Source organism: Myxocyprinus asiaticus, chromosome 43 (assembly GCF_019703515.2).
Source record: "Myxocyprinus asiaticus isolate MX2 ecotype Aquarium Trade chromosome 43, UBuf_Myxa_2, whole genome shotgun sequence".
Taxonomy (NCBI): Eukaryota; Metazoa; Chordata; class Actinopteri; order Cypriniformes; family Catostomidae; genus Myxocyprinus; species Myxocyprinus asiaticus.
The window spans coordinates 8529962-8552276 of record NC_059386.1 but is presented as its reverse complement, the minus strand read 5'-3'; the positions used below and the strand labels follow the sequence as shown (position 1 = coordinate 8552276).

Below are 22315 nucleotides of genomic sequence, written 5' to 3'. Positions count from 1 at the left end.
GTGCCACAGTAGACCTTCTGTCGGTTCGGACCAGACGGGATAGCCTTCGTTGCCCTCGTGCATCAATGAGCCTTGGGCGCCTAAAACCCTGTCACCGGTTTGTGGTTTGTCCATCCTCGGACCACTGTCGGTAGGTACTCACCACTGCTGACTGGGAGCACCCCACAAGCCTTGCCGTTTCAGAGATGCTCTGACCCAGTCGTCTGACCATAACAATTTGGCCCTTGTCAAATTCATTCAGGTCTTTACTCCTGCCCATTTCTCCTGCACTCAACACGTTGAGTACGAGAACTGATTGTTCGCTTACCATCTAATCTACCCAGACCTTGACATGTGGCCTTGTTAGGAGATGATCAATGTAATTCACTTCACCAGTGGTCATAATGTTTTGGTTCATCAGTGTATATACATTAGCCAAAGGTCACCTTGCTTTCTAGATCTTAGCATTAGCCAATACATTTCTTCATAATACTTTAAATGAATGTTTCCTTTGTCAAGGGTTTATAAAGGGTTCATTGATGACCAATAACTTATTTATAAATGCCTTATAAATTACTGATTTGTGGTTATAACAGCATGACTAAAAAAGCAACTGTCATGCAATACTTGCCAAATAGTGAGCTATTTTACCTCACATATTATAAATGCTTAAAAACACGTATATAACATTAGTAACCTATGAAATTGTACCCTAATGTAAAGTGGACACATGTCCAATTTATTAAAGAGTTGCCAACATTAGAAATCTATGTACATAAAAGTTTTGTATGGTTTAATTGCCCTCAGATGTTATTATATGATATTTGCTGTGAATGAGCATGAAGACCTGAAAAGAAGACTAGGAATGTTGGGAAACCACTCGGATTAGCACCTTTCTGTTGACATCAACATGACATGGAAAGTGACAACACAAGTGAACCAAGACATTACTGTAATGAATATAAACACAAAGCTGACTGTAGCAAAAAAAAATTCTCTCTCCTTTTAATCTCACTATAATAGTCTATTTTTGCTGCATTATGACATAAAACTAGGTCATTTAAGGCATTTTATATTTCTCTTTTATATAAGTATGAATAAGTGTATTTATTAAGCATTTATAACATGTACAGTTAAACTGCTCCCTTTTTGGCAAGTACTGCATAAAAGTCTCCCTTTTTATTCATGTTGTTATGACTGCATATCATTGATTTAGAATGCATTTATAAATGACTTATTAGTCATTAATAAACATCTTGGTAAACCCTTTCTTTTTACTGTAGTTGACTCCTCCAGAGCGAGAAGCTCCACTCACGTGTCATCATCAGTGTCAGCGAGGAGCTCGGCAGCTTTGCCATTTCCTTGAATTGATTCCCGAGCTGTGGAGTACAGGACCTTCTGTCCACCCTGACGCCTACTGTCCCCTCTGCCTCCTCTCCCCCTCATCTTCTTATCCAGAACATGGATGCCCAGCAGCAAACTGTAATCCATGATCTTAAAGCTCTCCAGCACCTGTGGAGCATCATGGATGGAAATTATGACCAAAAAACTCTCATAATACTAAAGAGCCCCATCATAACCAACAGTATTATAATATATTAAAAGTGGCTGTTGTTGAACCACAAGCATCCAAGTACAACAAATATAGGTTGTAGGCCTACATTAATATGATAAATAAACATATGCAATAAATAAATACATATTCTGGGTGAATCTCACAAAACTTGCAAAGAACATGTGATATCTTGCATGAACATGTTAGATTTCATCCTAAAATCTAAAGAAATAAATAAGAAATTATATTTTACTTACAGAAAATTAAATCTTATATATACACCGATCAGCCACAACATTAAAACTACCTGTCTAATATTGTGTAGGTCCCCCTCGTGCTGCCAAAACAGCGCCAGCCCGCATCTCAGAATAGCATTCTGAGACGATATTCTTCTCACCACAATCAGCAGTTACAGAAATACTCAAACCAGCCCGTCTGGCACCAACAATCATACCACGGTCCAAATCACTGCTATCAAATTTTTTCCCCATTCTGATGGTTGATGTGAACATTAACTGAAGCTCCTGGCCTGTGTCTGCATGATTTTATGCACTGCACTGCTGCCACACGATTGGCTGTTAATCACATGGATGATTGTTGGTGTCAGACGGGCTGGTTTGAGTATTTCTGTAACTGCTGATCTCCTGGGATTTACACACAACAGAATCTAGAGTTTACTCAGAATGGTGCCAAAAACAAAAAAAGACCCAGTGAGCGGCAGTTCTGTGGAAGGAAATGCCTTGTTGATGAAAGAGGTCAACAGAGAATGGCCAGACTGGTTCGAACTGACCAAGTCTACGGTAGATCAGATAACCGCACTTTACAATTGTGGTGAGAAGAATATCATCTCAGAATACTATTCTGAGATGCGGGCTGGTGCTGTTTTGGCAGCACGAGGGAACCTACACAATATTAGGCAGGTGGCTTTAAGCAAAAAAAAAGAAACGTCCCTTTTTTAGGACATTGTATTTTAAAGATAATTTTGTAAAAACCCAAATAACTTTACAGATCTTTATTGTAAAGGGTTTAAATAATGTTTTCCATGCTTGTTCAATGAACAATAAACAATTATTGAACATGCACCTGTGGAACGATCGTTAAGACACTAACAGCTTACAGATGGTAGGCAATTAAGGTCACAGTTATAAAAACTTAGGACACTAAAGAGACCTTTCTACTGACTCTGAAAAACACCAAAAGAAAGATGCCCAGGGTCCCTGCTCATCTGCGTGAACGTGCCTTAGGCATGCTGCATGGAGGCATGCAGATGTGGCCAGGGCAATAATTGCAATGTCCGTACTGTGAGACACCTAAGACAGCACTACAGGGAGACAGGAAGGACAGCTGATCATCCTCGCAGTGGCAGACCACATGTAACAACACCTGCACAGGATCGGTACATCCGAATATCACACCTGCGGGACAGGTACAGGATGGCAACAACAACTGCCTCAGTTACACCAGGAACACACAATCCCTCCAAAAGTGCTCAGACTGTCCGCAATAGGCTGAGAGAGGCTGGACTGAGGGCTTGTAGGCCTGTTGTAAGGCAGGTCTTTACCAGACATCACCGGCAACAATGTCGCCTATGGGCACAAACCCACCTTCGCTGGACCAGAAAGGACTGTCAAAAAGTGCTCTTCACTGACGAGGCGCGGTTTTGTCTCCCCAGGGGTGATGGTCGGACTCGCGTTTATTGTCGAAGGAATGAGCGTTACACTGAGGCCGATACTCTGGAGCGGGATCGATTTGGAGGGTCCGTCATGGTCTGGGGCAGTGTGTCACAGCATTATCGGACTGAGCTCGTTGTCACTGCAGGCAATCTCATCGCTGTGCGTTACAGAGAAGACATCCTCCTCCCTCATGTGGTACCCTTCCTGCAGGCTCATCCTGACATGACCCTCCAGCATGACAATGCCACCAGCCATACTGCTCATTCTGTGCGTGATTTCCTGCAAGACAGGAATGTCAGTGTTCTGCCATGGCCAGCGAAGAGCCCAGATCTTAATCCCATTGAGCATGTCTGGGACCTGTTGGATCGGAGGGTGAGGGCTAGGGCCATTCCCACCAGAAATGTCCGGGAACTTGCAAGTGCCATGGTGGAAGAGTGGGGTAACACCTCACAGCAAGAACTGTTAAATCTGGTGCAGTCCATGAGGAGGAGATGCACTGCAGTACATAATGCAGCTGGTGGCCACACCAGAGACAACTGTTACTTTTGATTTTGACCCCCCCCCACCCCCTTTGTTCAGGGACACATTATTCCAGTTCTGTTAGTCACATGTCTCTGAAACGTGTTCAGTTTATGTCTTAGTCGTTGAATCTTTTTATCTTCATACAAATATTTACACGTTAAATTTGCTGAAAATAAATGCAGTTGAAAATGAGAGGACATTTAATTTTTTTGCTGAGTTTTATATATTATATTACACACACACACACACACACACACAGACACACACACACACACACACACACACACACACACATACAGGTGCATCTCAATAAATTAGAATGTCGTGGAAAAGTTCATTTATTTCAGTAATTCAACTCAAATTGTGAAATTCGTGTATTAAATAAATTCAGTGCACACAGACTGAAGTAGTTTAAGTCTTTTGTTCTTTTAATTGTGATGATTTTGGCTCACATTTAACAAAAACCCACCAATTCACTATCTCAAAAAATTAGAGTACATCATAAGACCAATAAAAAAAACAATTTTAGTGAATTGTTGGCCTTCTGGAAAGTATGTTCATTTACTGTATATGTACTCAATACTTGGTAGGGGCTCCTTTTGCTTTAATTACTGCCTCAATTCGGCGTGGCATGGAGGTGATCAGTTTGTGGCACTGCTGAGGTGGTATGGAAGCCCAGGTTTCTTTGACAGTGGCCTTCATCTCATCTGCATTTTTTGGTCTCTTGTTTCTCATTTTCCTCTTGACAATACCCCATAGATTCTCTATGGGGTTCAGGTCTGGTGAGTTTGCTGGCCAGTCAAGCACACCAACACCATGGTCATTTAACCAACTTTTGGTGCTTTTGGCAGTGTGGGCAGGTGCCAAATCCTGCTGGAAAATGAAATCAGCATCTTTAAAAAGCTGGTCAGCAGAAGGAAGCATGAAGTGCTCCAGAATTTCTTGGTAAACGGGTGCAGTGACTTTGGTTTTCAAAAAACACAATGGACCAACACCAGCAGATGACATTGCACCCCAAATCATCACAGACTGTGGAAACTTAAAACTGGACTTCAAGCAACTTGGGCTATGAGCTTCTCCACCCTTCCTCCAGACTCTAGGACCTTGGTTTCCAAATGAAATACAAAACTTGCTCTCATCTGAAAAGAGGACTTTGGAACACTGGGCAACAGTCCAGTTCTTCTTCTCCTTAGCCCAGGTAAGACGCCTCTGACGTTGTCTGTGGTTCAGGAGTGGCTTAACAAGAGGAATACAACAACTGTAGCCAAATTCCATGACATGTCTGTGTGTGGTGGCTCTTGATGCCTTGACCCCAGCCTCAGTCCATTCCTTGTGAAGTTCACCCAAATTCTTGAATCGATTTTGCTTGACAATCCTCATAAGGGTGCGGTTCTCTCAGTTGGTTGTGCATCTTTTTCTTCCACACTTTTTCCTTCCACTCAACTTTCTGTTAACATGCTTGGATACAGCACTCTGTGAACAGCCAGCTTCTTTGGCAATGAATGTTTGTGGCTTACCCTCCTTGTGAAGGGTGTCAATGATTGTCTTCTGGACAACTGTCAGATCAGCAGTCTTCCCCATGATTGTGTAGCCTAGTGAACCAAACTGAGAGACCATTTTGAAGGCTCAGGAAACCTTTGCAGGTGTTTTGAGTTGATTAGCTGATTGGCATGTCACCATATTCTAATTTTTTGAGATAGTGAATTGGTGGGTTTTTGTTAAATGTGAGCCAAAATCATCACAATTAAAAGAACCAAAGACTTAAACTACTTCAGTCTGTGTGCATTGAATTTATTTAATACACGAGTTTCACAATTTGAGTTGAATTACTGAAATAAATGAACTTTTCCACGACATTCTAATTTATTGAGATGCACCTGTATATATATATATATATATATATATATATATATATATATATATATATATATACACAGTATATAGTATTTAAAAAGTCAGTATTAATAATATTTGCTGTGCTGCCTTTATTTATATATATTATTATTTATTCATGCTGATTAAAATAAGAGCATTACAGCACTTGTTTAACTGTAAAACAGCAAAAAAATACTATATTAAAGTAATGAGAATCTCAAAAGAATCACTACTGAGAATAATTTGAATGACCAAAAAATTTAAAAGTAAAACTTATGGACACATTACAATTAATAAGAATTGAGGGAAAATGTACTTAACTGTCATCAAAATCAAGTTACAATGCAAAAACTCAAAAAAAACTTTCTTTAGGTGAAATATATTATCTTATTTTTTTCCTTTTCCATTTTGAGGTGAAATATGACCAGGACAGGTTTTCATGAGATTCACCCTTCTAGTAAGATTATATACCCTCAATAGTTCATCCTATTACAAAACTACTATAGTCAATACTATAATGGAGTGTTTCTGCAGTGTTCAACAACTGCTTTTCATCAACACTTTATTCAACAACACTGACTAACCCGACAATCTCTCTGGAGAGTCTTGATTAGGGCATTGTATGTGTCGCCATCAAAGTAAAGCCCTTCATGCATCTCCTGGAAGTCCAGATCTTTAAATGTCGGGGATGCTTTGGAACGCTCTTTCCGTGAGGCTCTGCGTTTGTACGTGGAGCCTTTTAAGTCATATTTGTAGTGCATTTGCAAAGAACGGGGCAGAACATTGTTCATCACAACCAATCGGATGTTAACACTGCCACATTGGATACAGTAGAGCCCGTAAAACTTTGGTAGGAGCGTCCTCGGGTTCTGATTCAGATTCTGCAATTAGAAGGGCGGATAGATCAGTTTTTCAATCTAGAAAAGACTGTCATAAAAACAAACTATCTTATGCATAATATAATACTGTATGTACACAGTGTTTATTGTAAATTTAGTGTATATCTGCTGTAAATGTGCTGCAACACTGGTTGCCAGTAAGGTAACTGCTCCAACATTTGAGGCACCAGAAATCTCTGCACTGGTTTGCAGTTTTTATTTGCAAAAAAATCGAAATGATGGAGCCGGTCCCAAATGAAAGACTCAACATAATACTGTATACTGTACATACACACAGTATATATACTACATATTCTGTACATATTCTTTATGTGATACTGTGGATTGTGCCTTACCATGTAGTAACCTGGCAGTAATTTCTGTAGAAATTCAGCTTCTTTGTTCTGCACAGTCTTTATGATGAACTCATCATCACTAGTTAAATAAAACCATGAACTACTCGCTCCAGGGTTTGACAGCTCAATCAGAGGTTCCTTACAAATTGAGTACTGGAGATACAAAAAACATTATTAACAAAGATTCAACACAATATGCGACACAACCACATAATCTAAGGTCATTCTAAGTTAACAGTGCCATTTGTGTTCCAATAACTTACTGGCAGTTTTTGTAGCTCAGACTAGCATGGCACTATTAACACAAGATCATTGGTTTGATTTTACTTGCTTCGGACAGGATACTGAACTTATTCACATTATTTAATAAACTTGATTTGACTCTGTTTAGTGTGCAAGGCCAAAACATATAAACATGATGTCCACATATGTGGATTTTGGGACATTATTCCCTCAAAAGTTGAAAAAACTTATATTTTGAAAAACTTTCAACATTAACACATCTTTGGATAATTTTTCTTAATTTTAATATCAATTTTGTCATATTTTATTTTGTTATCAGTGTACAATCGGTTCTAATCTTTAACATTAGTAAATGCATTCCAATATTTACTGTGCAATTTCAAATTGTGAATCAATGGGTTCATCCAAAAGCTGATAAATGTTGCTTTAAGAGGCTATATAAGGAGTTAGGATGAAAATGTTTTAAGACCAGTGCAGACAGACAGCACACTGGAGGTTCAGTCATTCACTATATAGGGAGCAAGGGGGCATCCTTTAGCTTTCTATGCAGCTAAGTCCATTCACTCCTATAGTCTGACCAAAAGTTCAGTTTCAGGCTGCAGATGATGTTTGGATCACTCAACATGTTTGGCAGACATGGAACAATGATAATCAGTACATAGATTCAGATATTATAATGTTTCATTTTATTTTAACATGGATAGCAGTGATTGGATGACGCTGGACATTACTTTGAATCAGAAATAATTATGCTAATTTCTGATGTAATGTCTGTAATGTCTCAAAAACATGAATAACCAGCACTCCTGGAAACAATAAACAATCTGATTTTAAAAAATCTGACTTTCTTTATTTAAAATTTCACAACTTAGTCCTGCTGTCCACATACTGTATGTACTATTTGCTCTAAAAAATGATTACTATTTTTTTTCAGTCACACTCGGATCTCAGGAGGTTAAAATAATGAGAGGTTTAAATAATGTAGTGTTTTTGGGTAAGTAATGGTTAGGTCTGTCGATTTAACACATTAATTTAGTGTGATTAATTATATGAAAATAATGTGCTAAAATCACAATTAATCATGCCCCCGACCTATAAGTAAATTCTGTAATAATTAATATTCCTACCTTGTGCTCAATGACAGTTGGACTGAGCACAACAGAATGCAGGGATCTCGAGATTAGTTTCAAAGTATGAGTTTCAAAGAGATATCTCAAAGTTTCAAACTATGTTTAACTTGGCACAGCTTACTAAAGACACAGCGCTTATGACTAGAGGCGCTGAAAACTAGTGAGACACAACACAACTAAAGTGAGACTCTCCAAAAGCATCCATCTGATGCATGAGTAGACCAACAATTCAAAACAGAGCATAGGGTAGTATGCCAATAAGCCAATTTTTGTATTGTCTAAATGCTTTATGATGCAATATAATGTAATGTATTTGAATTATCTGAATTATTACATTTATTAGGCCTATACATTATATCTATAATTACTTTAATTATTTTAAATGACCTTTATTTGGGGCCTTTCTCAGTAAATATTCGTTTGCTATTAATTGCGATTAATTCGATTAATTAATCGGCACATCATGTAATTAATTCCATACAATTTTTGTTAGCGATTGACAGCCCTATAAATAACTGTTATGAGGTCCTTTAAGATGTTGCAGTTGCATATTTAGGATTGGGACTAATAGTTTAAGAATCAGAATTATAAACCCATATTTGTTGACCACTAATATGAATATTTCTAATGAAATTAAAACATGCTTTTTATTTATTTATTTTTTTCCTGGCACAAATGGCCTAAAAAATGGCCTGCTTATTGCTTACTATCTAGCATTTCCAGATTCTTGACAGTAAATAATTTGGCCATCCGACATGATTGCATTATTAAGTCTTATGTTTCATTTCAAAATATATCCCGGTCTTACCAGGTAGTCATCTGGTTTAATCCCAAAGAGCTCTCTAAAGTAACGGAAGGCCAGAGGGGCGTACGTTTTAAACCGAAAGTCAGGGTAGTGGTGAGCTGGAGTCAGATTACTGCCTTCACTGAAAGACAGAAGACACAAATATTCAAAACGTGTTATGTAAGTAAGTGATTGCATCACAATGTTTGAATGAGCAACCGTACATTACCATACATTTAAATAAGACATCTGTCAAGTGTGCCAAAACAAAACACAGTACATGGACTATAAATACCTGGGGAGAAAGACACTCTCAACAACGTAGAAGTCTTGCATGAGAACATCTCTGTCTGGTTTGGAGGTCATATTGCCAACAGTGTAGCCAATGCCGAGCTGGATGGCTCCTCTCAAGGCTTCTGCTGTGGGCTAACAGACAAAAACACAAATAAAACTGATAAAGAAGAGGCCTCAGATCACGGCCAGAGAAAACAGATGAATGGGTGTTTGTTCCAACATCAGCATGTTGCTTCTGAATGTACCAGTACACCCTGACATCGGCCCCCAAGTTACTGACAAGCGGCATCTCCCACCAGACATTTCTGCATCGGCTCAAGTATACACTGAAAAAAATTGCCAGGATTTTAGATTTTACGGTAATTTCTTACAATAAAATACTGTTTTCTGTATTTTACTGTAAAATCAATTCAGGCCAGGTCATTTTCTGTCGCAACACAACAAATTGCTGTGAAAAAAGAAATTAGAATATCGCACTGCATTATGGGAAAATTGTATTTCGCTTAAAGTCAGCATTCTGGTGGTTAGTATTCCCTTTGGATGGGACCTTATCTTATTTATTTCTATTTAAATTTCTTCTAGTTAGTGTTTAAGAACACAATTTAATGTTCTGTGATGTATGGAGAAACTTAGCCAATTTAGTGGCTAACTTTATGTCGGAACATGATGTATAAACTACACCATATGATGCATTTGAATGTAAAGAAATAATATTGTTTTAAATGAACAATGAGGAAAGGATGTTTGCAAAGCTAGGCTACAATATGGTGGTTTTATAACTCATGAATTTTTTATCATGAGCTGTCAGTCAGGCATGCAAGATATCAACACTCAGCATACAAAACTCAACGATGGTGGCAATGAACAAACACTGTAGATAAAAACAATACAGATGATCATTGTGATTCTACAACACAGCACTGCTACATTGGTCATGTTCACTGTGAAGCCAAAGTATACAGTTGTCTTTTAATTGTAATAAATTGTAGAAATACTACTGTAAAATCTACCGTGAAAGTCATGCAACTAGTAGCCAGGAATTTACTCACACAAATGTTTTTTACAGTGTATGTATCTCTCCTCTGGCGTGACTGGAAGAGCACTGGGTCAACAGTGTGGGAGACCCATGTTCTTATCCTGCGTTGAAACCAGGAAGCAGTCATGTTTGCATAATCAGTGATGAGCACAATTCTGAAGTTGCATTTTATTCCTCTAAGATTATATTTTTTTCTCCACTGACAAGTATATTTAGGGTTGGGGTTTGTGCTTGGGGGTAGATTTGATAAAAAAATATGCATTCCTCTTCGCTGTATTACATCATTTACAGCTAACAACGACTAGTTCAAAAACACTTCCCATTATGGCCACTCGGGGCAGTGTTAAAAATTTTGAGTTCAGCTCAAGAAGTCAACCTACTGTTTCCGAATTCACTGTGGGTGTGTCTCAATCAGCTCCCTAGCTCCCTATGTCGTGACAAGGGTGTTCATCCACCGAACACTGGGACACTTTACCTGCAACACGATAACGAGCTCGCACACTCAAGCACAGCTGTTATTAATCAGCACCATTGCTGTATAAATGATACTATCATTCACTTTCTTGGAGATATTCAAATGTACAGTGTTATTATGAAAGATAAATGAAATTAAATAAAGAAATAAAAATATAAAGGAGTGTATTTTAAACCTACTTTTAAAAACTCTAATATTTAAAAGATTGTTTCCCTTTCATGGCCATTATGGATGAAAGCCATTACAAACGACATCACTTTTAAAGAGAAAACAAGGCTTTGACATCATATATTTACACTTGTGCTCCTACTCTCCTATAGTGGAGTGGTGGTGGCGTAGTGGACTAAAGCACTGAACTGGTAAGCAGAAGGTTGTTGGTTTGATCCCCACAGCCACCACCGTTGGGTCCTTGAGCAAGGCACTTAACTCCAGGTTGCTCCAGGGGGGTTGTCCGTGTAATAAGGGCACTGTAAGTCACTTTGGATAAAAGCATCTGCCAAATGCATAAATGTAAATATATTCTAATGACTTGAGAGACTTCAGAAGGCATGATGACATTTCTGTTAAGGGAACATACCCAGATAGCAAACATTCATTCCTGAGATGTCTGTTTTAGATCTTTTGATTTGGAAAGCATCACAATCTGCTAAACATCTTCAAACATCTTCAAAGTCATCTGCTCAGTGTCTAATAGACATATGAGAGGAAACAGATACAATACGTCTAATAGATGTCTGGGAGATGTACGTGTGCTATCAGGGTAGTGAGCAACGATGCTCCCTGGTTTTTATGGTGCATTGTGGGATTTTTTAGGGAGTGAACGTTTCAGTGCACTGAAATGATTTTGCGATTGAGACAGCCCTTAAAATGACTGACTCCCTGATCCGTGCCCTGACCACTGAACTAGGGAGCTGACTGAAACACCCTGTGAGATCAGTCTGGTTTCTTCAACTATGGGCACTTTTGGCTGTGTGGATTCACTATTTTTACACCCAATATCATGAACATTTCCACCACATCTCAAATTCAGTATTATGGTGAATTCTGGAAATGATGTGATGGAAATGAAATTAAATTTTTTTAACATTTTTGGAATAAAATGGCAGATCATCTGTCTTGCTAAGGCTAATTTAATAGCTAGCATTTTATATATCCTAAATGAACATATTTCCACACTTTTTGCATAATTGGAAGAATTTTCTTTATCAAGATTTTTCAAAAGTACACTGAAGGAGTAAAATTGTTTGTTGTGTAAATGGCACAAAATATCATCGGCACACAGTTACCATCAGTTGAAGACGTTTATTTGTCCAGATGTCGGAGCAGAACCTCCAAAATTATTAGGGATCCCACTCACCCTGCACACTACCTCTTTGATCTTCTCCCTTCGGGTAGGAGATACAGGACAATCTACTCTCGTACCACAAGACTGAAAAATAGTTTTTTTACAAGAGCCGTACAACTTTTGAACACTTCCTGACTGGTCTCCATTTATAAATTACATTTGTAATTGCACTACACATTTTAAATAGTTTTTTACTTTTAATCTATATTATTCTGTTTGCATTTTTATATTTATTGTTGATGCTGTTTTCTTATGTAAATGTTTGAGAACGTGGGATACCAACAAAATTTTGTTGTTTTGCACAGCAGTACAATGACAATAAATTCTTTAACTAATTAACTACTATGTAAATCATTTTCACACAAAAAATATTGTCAACAAACAAATAAGTACCTTTCACACACCTTGGTGGTCACAGGAAGGTGTGTCGGACAAAAAAATAAATAAAAAAATTGCAAGCTATATGACAGTGGGCAGGACTTTTCTACTTTTCCACACACAAAATATTTAAATTGTTTGTTTGTTTTGATCATCATAGTTTTTTTTTAAATGGATATTTATAGTATAAGATTGAAGGTCTGAGTCTGGGACTTTCAATGGGTAAAATGGTTTATATCTAGGCTATGTTGGGCCTCATGTATTCAGATAGAAGACAAAGGCAGGCCTAACACAGTCGTAAAACCTAACTCAGGCCCCCACATATCAAGTCATAAATCTTACTGATAAAAACCGCACCAAAATCAAACAAAGGGAGTCCAAAACAGACTACAAATCCCATGAAGCCTTGCTCACTAAAGGATCGAACTCTCAACTCCCATTGGATGAGGCACACGACAGAACGCACCTCAACCATGACGTCATCAGGAGAAGAAATACCTCTGAAATGCTTCCGGGATTTGCTTCCAGCAACTTTGCTTGCCGTGTGTAGACGCAGCTCATCGCTGCTCTCAGGTGTAGCCTCGTGGCACAAGGAAGTAACGTCCAACTTGAAACTGTGGCCATACAATCTCCATCTCGCTGGACAAGTTGAGATTACTCTGTGTTCCACCAAACACTCGGATCCGAAGGAGACCGCCGAGCAATCCGCATCTTCATCCGTTTGCCTGCAGAAGTAAAGAGAAAAGATTTCTCTTCCCTCTTTAATCAAGTCAACGTCGCTGATTTCTCCGCCAGCCCGCCGAGAATCAGCAGCCGTACCGCCCGCCAACAGAGCGAGGAAACAGCCTCCCGTCATCACCCAAGCCTCGAGGAACCGAGTCGGAGTTAAAGGATGGATAAACACACATTCTGCATCCTCATGCGATTCAAGTAAGAGGTTTACGTCTGGGCAGAGATAGAATATTATAGTGTGTTATTCTTGTGTATCAAGGTTATTGCTTGTACAGTTTACGGACCGCCATGTCCGCTCATTATTAATACTCAGGGTATTATCACAAATTTGATTTGCTGTATTGTAGTCCAACCACATTGGGCTGTTGTTCATTTCCACCATCGCGGGTGAGACCGGCAAACTGAGTTTATCCATTAAAGAATCAAAGACCGCGGGACGGTTTACGAGCCGTCCACTGCGTCTCTGAGTGATAAACTAACAGCTAACAACGCGAAATTGGCTTTGGGGCCGTCACTTAATTCTCTCTCTCTCTCTCTCGTATTAACCACACACACACGCGACCCCTCACAAACATTCTGGCACACATTTTTGGCTAGTAGATAGCTTCGTGATAAAGCTCAGCTTTGTCCCTAAGCTACCATTGTCTGGTTTCTCTCCGCCCACATTCTCGGCCATATTCCCTGACCGGAAGTCTCGCGTGACATACTCTCCACGAGAGTCACGTCCGCCATTTTGTGTGCATCCCTCCTTACACACACACACACACACACACACACACACACACACACACACACACACACACACACACTCTCACACACACACCTTATGTGTTATAGGATTATTTTGATTTCCATATCTAATCATATCACTGTTTAGTTTGTAGTTGTAAGTCGGAAGTTTATTGACTGCATTGTATTAATTATTAATTGATATTACTGCATAAATAAACTTTGTTATATTACAAAGAGAAGTGTTTTGGTTTGTTTTGCATACACCTGTGTCATGCTGACGGGATGTAAGTGCTCAGATTCAAGCCTTCATTCATTGATTTTTTTCCGAAAATCGATATTCTTCGGATGTCGATTTTCCTAAGAAATCAATCTAATATTGAGACGTTTATACTATCTGGTTATAGTCCCTGATTCCAGGGTGGTGCCCCGTCAATGTTAATCCTTATTAATATTCTATTGATTTTTGATAACTGATAATTATCTTTGATGATTGTTGAATTTGAATGATCAATAAGCTAGTGTTAATTGTAATTATTGTTTCATCGATGTTAATGATTGGTGATTATCTTTGATAATTGTTGATTTAAAGGATTAAAAAAAAGCTAACATTGATTTTCATCAATGTCAATTTCATCAATATCTTTGATAATTATTAATTATTGCTAATAACCAAACCCACTCCTAAACGTAGCGCACTACATTTACTGGAGCCCCGTATGAGGTTTTAATGAGTTAGATTCAATTAATTAATTTAAATATTAATTAATAACTAAATAAATAATTATCAATTATTTCTGACAGTAACACTGATCTAAACAACCAGTAAAGCCCTACAGCTATACTGTATATAACCGTAACAATAAAAATAATGAAAGCATGGTAAATGTTTCAGAGTTTTACTGTGAACGTTTGTGATTTCGAATAAAGAAATAGCTTAAATTAGTTCATTTTAAATCAACTGCTAAGTCTGCTGGCCACTGGTGTTCCTCAAGGATCAGTGGACCCCTCCTCTTCTCGATGTACACAACATCACTCAGACCGATCACTGAGGCACATGAGTTTTCCTACCACTGCTATCCAAATGATACACAGCTCTACCTGTTGTTCCAACCTGATGACTCTACTGTCTCAGCTCGTATCTCTGCCTGCCTCTCGGACATTTTGGCCTGGATGAAGGAACGCCACCTTCAGCTCAACCTTACCAAGACATAACTCCTCGTTATCCTAGCCAATCTATCTGTTGACCACAACCTCACTATTCATCTTGGTTCAACTACACTATCACCAGCCAGAACAGCTCGGAACCTGGGAGTGGTGGTAGATGACCAGTTTAATTCTACCGCCAACATCTCATCCACCACCCGGTCTTGTGATAAGATCTGTGCTTTATAACATCAGGAAAATTTGACCTTTTCTGTCTGAATATGCTGCACAGCTCCTGGTCCAAGCTCTGGTCATTTCAAGACTGGAGTACTGTAAATCTTTGTTGGCTGGCATTTGTTAGTCGCTTTGGATAAAAGCATCTGCTAAATGACTAAATGTCAATGTAACTGCTGGGCTTATGGTTGAAGAAACATTCAAATACTGACATGTAAAGGAAGAGGATCTGCCATTGTGCAGAGATAATGGTCAATATTATCAGTACTACAAACACGCATGGGAGGAAGTTGACAGGACAGGGAAGTAACAGTGTACAATAATGTTTGAAAGCTTTCTCATACATTTACAAGAAGCCTTTACTTAACTGCAAAGTGTCACAATGTGAGCTGATAAATGTTTTTTTTTATATGTTCTCTTAGCAGCAGTGGTAAACCAACCGACAGTTGGTTAGGCAAGCATGACTACTACTATTACTCATACAGTACTTTGGAATAAGGATTTTAATGAACCACTAAACCTAAGTATTAAACTTTGGACCTGTTGCGCTATGGATATGAATGGCACATCAAATCATGCAGCTTGTTGAGGAAAGGTGTGTGATTACTTTTCTAAGCAATCAGATTTACTGGGAAAAATCCCATGGACAAACATTGAAGGAGGGACTCTTGCAATATCTAGAAACAGAATATCCTAGAGAACTGGAGATGGGCTCTTTTGAGTAGGGCCAAATACAACCTAATAAATATTACTTTATTTAATAATTTTTTTTATTGTTTCACATTTCAGCAGTGAGATTATATTTTTTTTCCACATTACAATAATGAATTAATTTTTATTATTTTGCATTACGGTAATGAGAATTTGTGGAGAAATGTGCTAAACTGTCATGAAAAAAACAGTAACACTTTATAATAAGGTTCCATTCATTAAACATTAATAAATGCATTAGGTATCATGAACTAACAATGAATGATATATTTTTAAAGCATTTATAAATCCTAGCTATTATTAGTTAATAAAAATATGATTGTTCATTGTTAGTTCATGTTAGTTCATAGTGCATTAATTAACATATACAACTTTTGATTTTAAAAATGTATTACTATATGTTGAAAGGAACATGAAACAAAATTAATTGCTGTAAAAATATTGTTCATTGCAGTTTATGTTAACTACTGTTGTAAACGAATTTTAATTAATGTTATGGTCCCAAAAAGGCTTTATACCAGTAGAGTGAATAGGGTGAAATATTTAATTTAATCCCTGTTCAATAATAATAAAAAAAGAACAATTTAATACACGTTTGTCTTTTTTCTTTTATTAATGTTGTCCTATTATTCCTGCTCTCTTTTATTGCTGCTCTTTTTATTCCATAAATGACACAATTTCTGTGGGCAAACATCCACAATATCGGCTAATATGGTTATGGACCTCCTGTCTACAGTACACATGGCACATACAGTGTGGTCCCCGTTATGCAACAACCAGTGTCAAAACAGCATTTCAGACCATAAGAATGACAAAACAGAGTAGAATATGCAGAAATAAAATCCTACTTAATCTCAAAAGAAGCCCTGGCACAAGCGCTACATCGTGCCTCAGAAAAACATGTTGAGCAGAAATAATCTATAAGCAGACCAAGGCCTAGAAACAGTTAGGGTAAATCATATAACCACAGGGCAGGCTGAAGCATAAGAAGAAAAAAAAACACAAATTAAATATCTTTCATATCTCAGACAACAATGAGATAAAATGGAGACACTTGCTTACTGTTTCTCATATCTTTATTCTGTGATTAAGATCCAATTTGTCATCAAATTCATCAAATAATTCAAGCTATACTACTGTCTTTAAATGAATAGCTCTATACTCTTAATGTCTGTCAAATGTCTCATACTGTAGGTATCCATTTTTGTTTCTCCTAAGCAATTTTAGGAGAAACATTGAAGACAAGTTTGATACTTACATGAAATGCAACTGAGAACTCCATTAAGTCTTCTGAGCTATAAAATAGAAATAAAATGTTCCTCTGGTGTAGTATGAGTACTGTATGTCTTTCTAACTAGTCATAGACCGATATATCGGCAACGCTCACTAATTTTGGCCATTTTGGGATTAAAAGTATCAACCGAGTTCCAAAATCTAGCCTCTGTGTATTCAAATATTTAAATATTATTTTTAGAACCTTTAGCTTGCTCACAGGGGGTTGAATAGCAATAATGTTTGTAAAGCTGCATTTGGAACAATATATATTGTGAAAAGCACTACACAAATACATTTAAATTGAATTAAACATGTTTCTCTACCAATAGTGAAAATAAGAAGATTTGAAAATATACATTGTTAACTTAAAGGGGTAGTTCACCCAAAAATGAAAATTCAGTCATTTTTGATTCATGATTGTTATGAAAGCATACGATAAGGCTTGGTGAGAAACAAACCGAAATATAATGTATTATTTAGTGAAACCAGTTGAGGCAGTTGACTGACCATTGATCTCCTGTGCGCGTTCATGATAGGGCACGAGAGCAACAAGTCATGAAGCCCCCTCGCGACAGGCCGTTCAAACAAAAACATGTTTTGTTTATCAAAAAACAGGTCCGCCACAGCAATTGTGAAAACAGAATACAACACAGCTGCACAAAAACCAGAGAACAGAACTTACTAAACATGTCTGAAGAGTTTGTGGTCGAAGAATTTATGCAATTCTATGCCCAGCCTTATTTATTTTTTTTTTTTACGTGTACTCAATCAAAGAGAAAGATGGAGTAGGTGGGAATGTCTGTCACCTCTTCTCCATGCTGAACCAGTGAGTATTTGTGACAGACCAGAAGAGAGTGAGACCTCCGCAAAAACATTTGGTAGGTGTTACATTCTCAGCCAAAATCAAGTAGTTTTTAACCAGCTCATGAGATGCTGGCTTTAATATACTGTTATGAGAAAGTTTTTGGACCGTGCCAGTTTACAGTGTAAGGGGCAGACGGCGCAATGTCGAAAATAGAAAACAAGCGATCGATAGAATGTAACATCGCTCGTCACGGCTGGTTAGGACAAAAAATCTGATTACCATAAAAAATATACCTTTTATTGCGTGTTGTTTGCCTTCAGGTTAGGACACGGTGTGACTTTGGCTGCCTGTAGCCTACTCTATGTTTCTGTTTGATTTCCGAGTACTCTGTTTAAAAAAAATAAGGCGGGGCATAGAAATGCATCAAGTCTTGACCACAAACTCTTCAGACATGTTTAGTAAGCTCTGTTCTCTGTTTTGTGTGCAGCTTTGTTGTGTTCTTTTGTCACTATCTCTGTGGCGGGCCTGTTTTTAGATTAAAAAAAATGACTTTTCGCTGAACGCCCCATGTCACGAGGGGGCTGCGTGAACTGTTACTCGTGTCCTATCATCGCACAGGAGATCAATGGTCAGTAAACTACCTCAACTGGTTTCACAAAATAATACATTATATTTCAGTTTGCTTCTCACCAAACCTTACAGTATGCTTTCATAACAATCATAAATCTCATGGAATAACTTATTAGACTTATGAATTATACTTTTGCATTCTTTTGAAGCTTATAGAGGTAGTCACCATAAATTGCCATTGTATGATATCACTAAACACATTTTTTTTTTTTTTTCACAATTTCTCCCTTTGTGTTAGGAAAAAGAAAGAAAGTCATATAGGGTTTTACCAATACAGGGGTGAGTAAACAATGACTGAATTAAAATTTTTGGATGACCTATCCTTTTAAAGGTGAAGTATGTAATTTCTGTGCTACTAGTGGCACCAAACGGAATTACAAAAGTAAAGTATATTTTCAGACTCTTAGACTCATCACGCCCTTTCGCAATCTCTGTTCTTCTGGTAACTAGTAAGCGTAACAATTCATATTCAGAGTATCTTATGACTTTATCTGGAGCTCGAGAGTAGGGTTGCAAAGGGGCGGAAAATTTCCGGTAAATTTCGGGAAACTTTCCAGAAACTTTCCATGGGAAGTTAAGCTGGGGAATTTTGGAAATATTGGAAAAAAACTTTGGGCACTTGGCTATATGCTGCTGCATCTTTGTGGCATTCATAACATAGGTCTTTGCACAGTATTTGCAAAGGTACACAGCCTTTCCTTCTACATTGGCTGAGGTGAAATGTATCCACACATCAGATGGTGCACGTGGCATTGTTCTGCAGAATAAGATTCGAAAAAACTTGCAAAAAAACACTAATGCAATGCCATGCACAGATATATAAATAGTTAGCTAAACAATTGGAATATTCTGGAATGGTAAAAATATTTTATAATTGATGCTGGACAAATGAATAGAAATAGGCTAGATGAATAGATGAACACTCCTCAATCAGCATGGTAAATCAAACTATAACCTACGTTCTTGTATGATAACAGAAAACTGGCTAGCAGAAGGCAGAAGAAACAGCGTCACAGTTGAGCTAGCTAGTACCATGATAGCTAGCCTCTTAAATTGTCAATTAAATGGTGTTAGCTAGCTTACATTTAGCATATCTGATTTACTGGCTAGCTAGCTACTGTATAAACACATTTTGATTTAGTATTTGGTATTTAAACTTTAATACCATAGATCAAATATATTTACCCTAGTAATATCATCAAAATTTACTTGACTGGATGTAGTCCTTGGGGTCAAATGCAGTAGTGTGGCTTCAATAGTCCTGCTGTACAAAGTACCTGCTGTAAGTAGTGTGCTGTGTGCATGTGATTGAGGAATGCGCAGGGTAGAAATTCTGAATTTGCATTAAATCTGGTTGTTTTAACCAAGATTATGCTACATTTAAGTTCCCTGTTATAGGCTAACTTCCCGTTAATTCCCATATATTCCCGTTAATTCCCATTTAAAGTTTCCAACTTTGAAAATTCCCGGAATTTTGCAACCCTACTCGAGAGAAATGAGCTAACTTGTGTGGCAATCCCATGATTGCAGCTTACCTGTCATGGAGCAACCCGGCAAGTTCTGTGTTCCATCAAACCCCAAAAATTCCCTCAAAGTCCTCCACCTTGTAAATGCAACAGCAATGTTCACTCTGGTTTTACTCTGTTCTCTGTCTCTGTGTCTTTTACAAAGTCTTAGAATTTTGCCGAAGACACATTTATTTTCCTCTGTACACATCTGCCATGGATGTTCATTTTCCTCTGGCTGAACAAGTAGCCATGCCCCAAACACACGCTATAGGTTAAGCTAGAAAGGGATGGAGCTGAGCGGGCCACTCAAAATATAAACATCAATGTTATGCTATTTGCACTCCAAAAGTCTGATGGAAAAACATAATTAAAGACAAACTGCACCCCAGGTTCGCTGCAGTGGCATGGGGTGTGACTGTGGAAATGATTAAACCCGGGTTCTAATGCGCCTTTTGTATATAAAACTATACTGTATGTTAGTATTTAATTAGGGGTGCAAATAGCATCTACTACAACAAGCTTTGCTCTTAAAGGGGACCTATTATGCAAAATTCACTTTTACATGGTGTTTGAACATAAATGTGAGTCGGCAGTGTGTGTACACAACCACCCTACAATGTTAAATGTCCACCCACTCCTCTTTCTTATATTTCTATTAATCAAAAACAGTGTCTCAAAATGACTGGTTTTCGTATCCGCTCTAATGTGACATCACTCATTTGCATTTAAAGAGACACACACGAAAACAGCGTGTTTTTGATTCTACCCAAAAAGAGGCATTTACAACATGGTATAATAAATGATCCGTGGGGTATTTTGAGCTGAAACTTCACAGACACATTCTGGGGACACCGGAGACTTATATTACATCTTGTAAAAAGGGGCATAATAGGTCTCCTTTAAATTATATTTGCCATAAATTACACAGTAGAACAAAATGTTGTTTAACTGGGTCTTATGTGAAACTTACAGTCATGACAATAAAACAATTGTAAACTTGCACTGGGGCAGTGCAATTGCTCCATTCTAAACAAAACATCACAATAAATAAGCACTAAACACAGGTCAGGATGCATAAACTCATCCACAGTAGTAAAGTGATGAATTAAAAGTTACAGGTAAATGAAAATATCATTGTATACTGCAAATCACACACCTTTTTGTGGTCTTTGCTAGCAGTCTTTTGAGGTCTTCCATCTCCGGTCTCATCTGACGTTGAAATCATCTATTTAAAGTAAACATGCAATAAATATGCAAAGTGTGCAAAATTTAGAATAATAAACAATCTAAAAGTACTTTCTCTAAGCCACAAAATGACCAAAATACCTTGAAACTTGCAGTACTATTAAAATACGATTGCATTTAAAGGCATGAGGCTTCATTTGTTGAAGGGCACACTATGCATCAAACAGGAAATGAGGAAGTATGATCTTCCTGTTCAGAGTAAAGTTCAACACTGCTGATGCAAGAGATGCAATTGTTAATGCAGCTCATGAGAAATGTTCAAAAGTCATGTTTCTATCTGACAAGATTTTTTTACACACATACAGTATTTACCTTTGATGCAGCATCTCTGGGAATTTAGAGAAGTTGAAGTTCTGCTTTTTGACAGGAAGTTGGTAACAAAGAAAGAAAGGAAAAACCTTTCAAACTTGTACCGCTTTTCCTCTTCATTAAATCAGACAAAACTGTCTATGGCTTAATTGCTTAAACACATCTGTCAAGGCCGATAAAAACTATTTGTTCATTTATATGGGTGAAAAAATTTATAATAATATAAAAGAAAATTAACTCTATGTTTAAAGAGGGACAACAACAAAGAAGGCAATGTTGCATTTTTATGAAAATCAAGCAATTTTTTCCGGAAAAGCAACTACCTTAATTCACCCAGATGTTTTACTTTTTAGGGTTTTTTTTATTTATTTTTTTATTCTCAATAATGGAACTAATCAGATTTTCATTACTGTTATGCAGTGTTTTTATGTATTTTATATACTATGTATAAGAGTCAAATAAGTTACT

The 22315-nt window shown here is 37.6% G+C and overlaps 1 protein-coding gene across 8 annotated transcripts in view; it reads right to left on the bottom strand.

Annotated features, from left to right (window-relative positions):
* The window catches only part of LOC127433612 (phosphatidylinositol 4-phosphate 5-kinase type-1 beta-like), a 42163-nt gene that overhangs the window by 7253 nt on the left and 12595 nt on the right, over positions 1–22315 (bottom strand). For 2 of the 8 annotated variants that reach the window (XM_051685652.1, XM_051685653.1), the window contains exons 3-8: positions 21450–21518; positions 9291–9421; positions 9020–9137; positions 6839–6991; positions 6189–6485; positions 1295–1491 (exon numbers count right to left, since the gene is read on the bottom strand). In XM_051685652.1, the coding sequence (XP_051541612.1) occupies positions 1295–1491; positions 6189–6485; positions 6839–6991; positions 9020–9137; positions 9291–9421; positions 21450–21518 (965 nt within the window). Of the gene's footprint in view, positions 1–1294; positions 1492–6188; positions 6486–6838; positions 6992–9019; positions 9138–9290; positions 9422–17333; positions 17371–20320; positions 20389–21449; positions 21519–21619; positions 21869–22315 lie in introns of those variants that run through there. The other 6 variants (XM_051685647.1, XM_051685648.1, XM_051685654.1 and 3 more) reach the window with 6 other exon arrangements.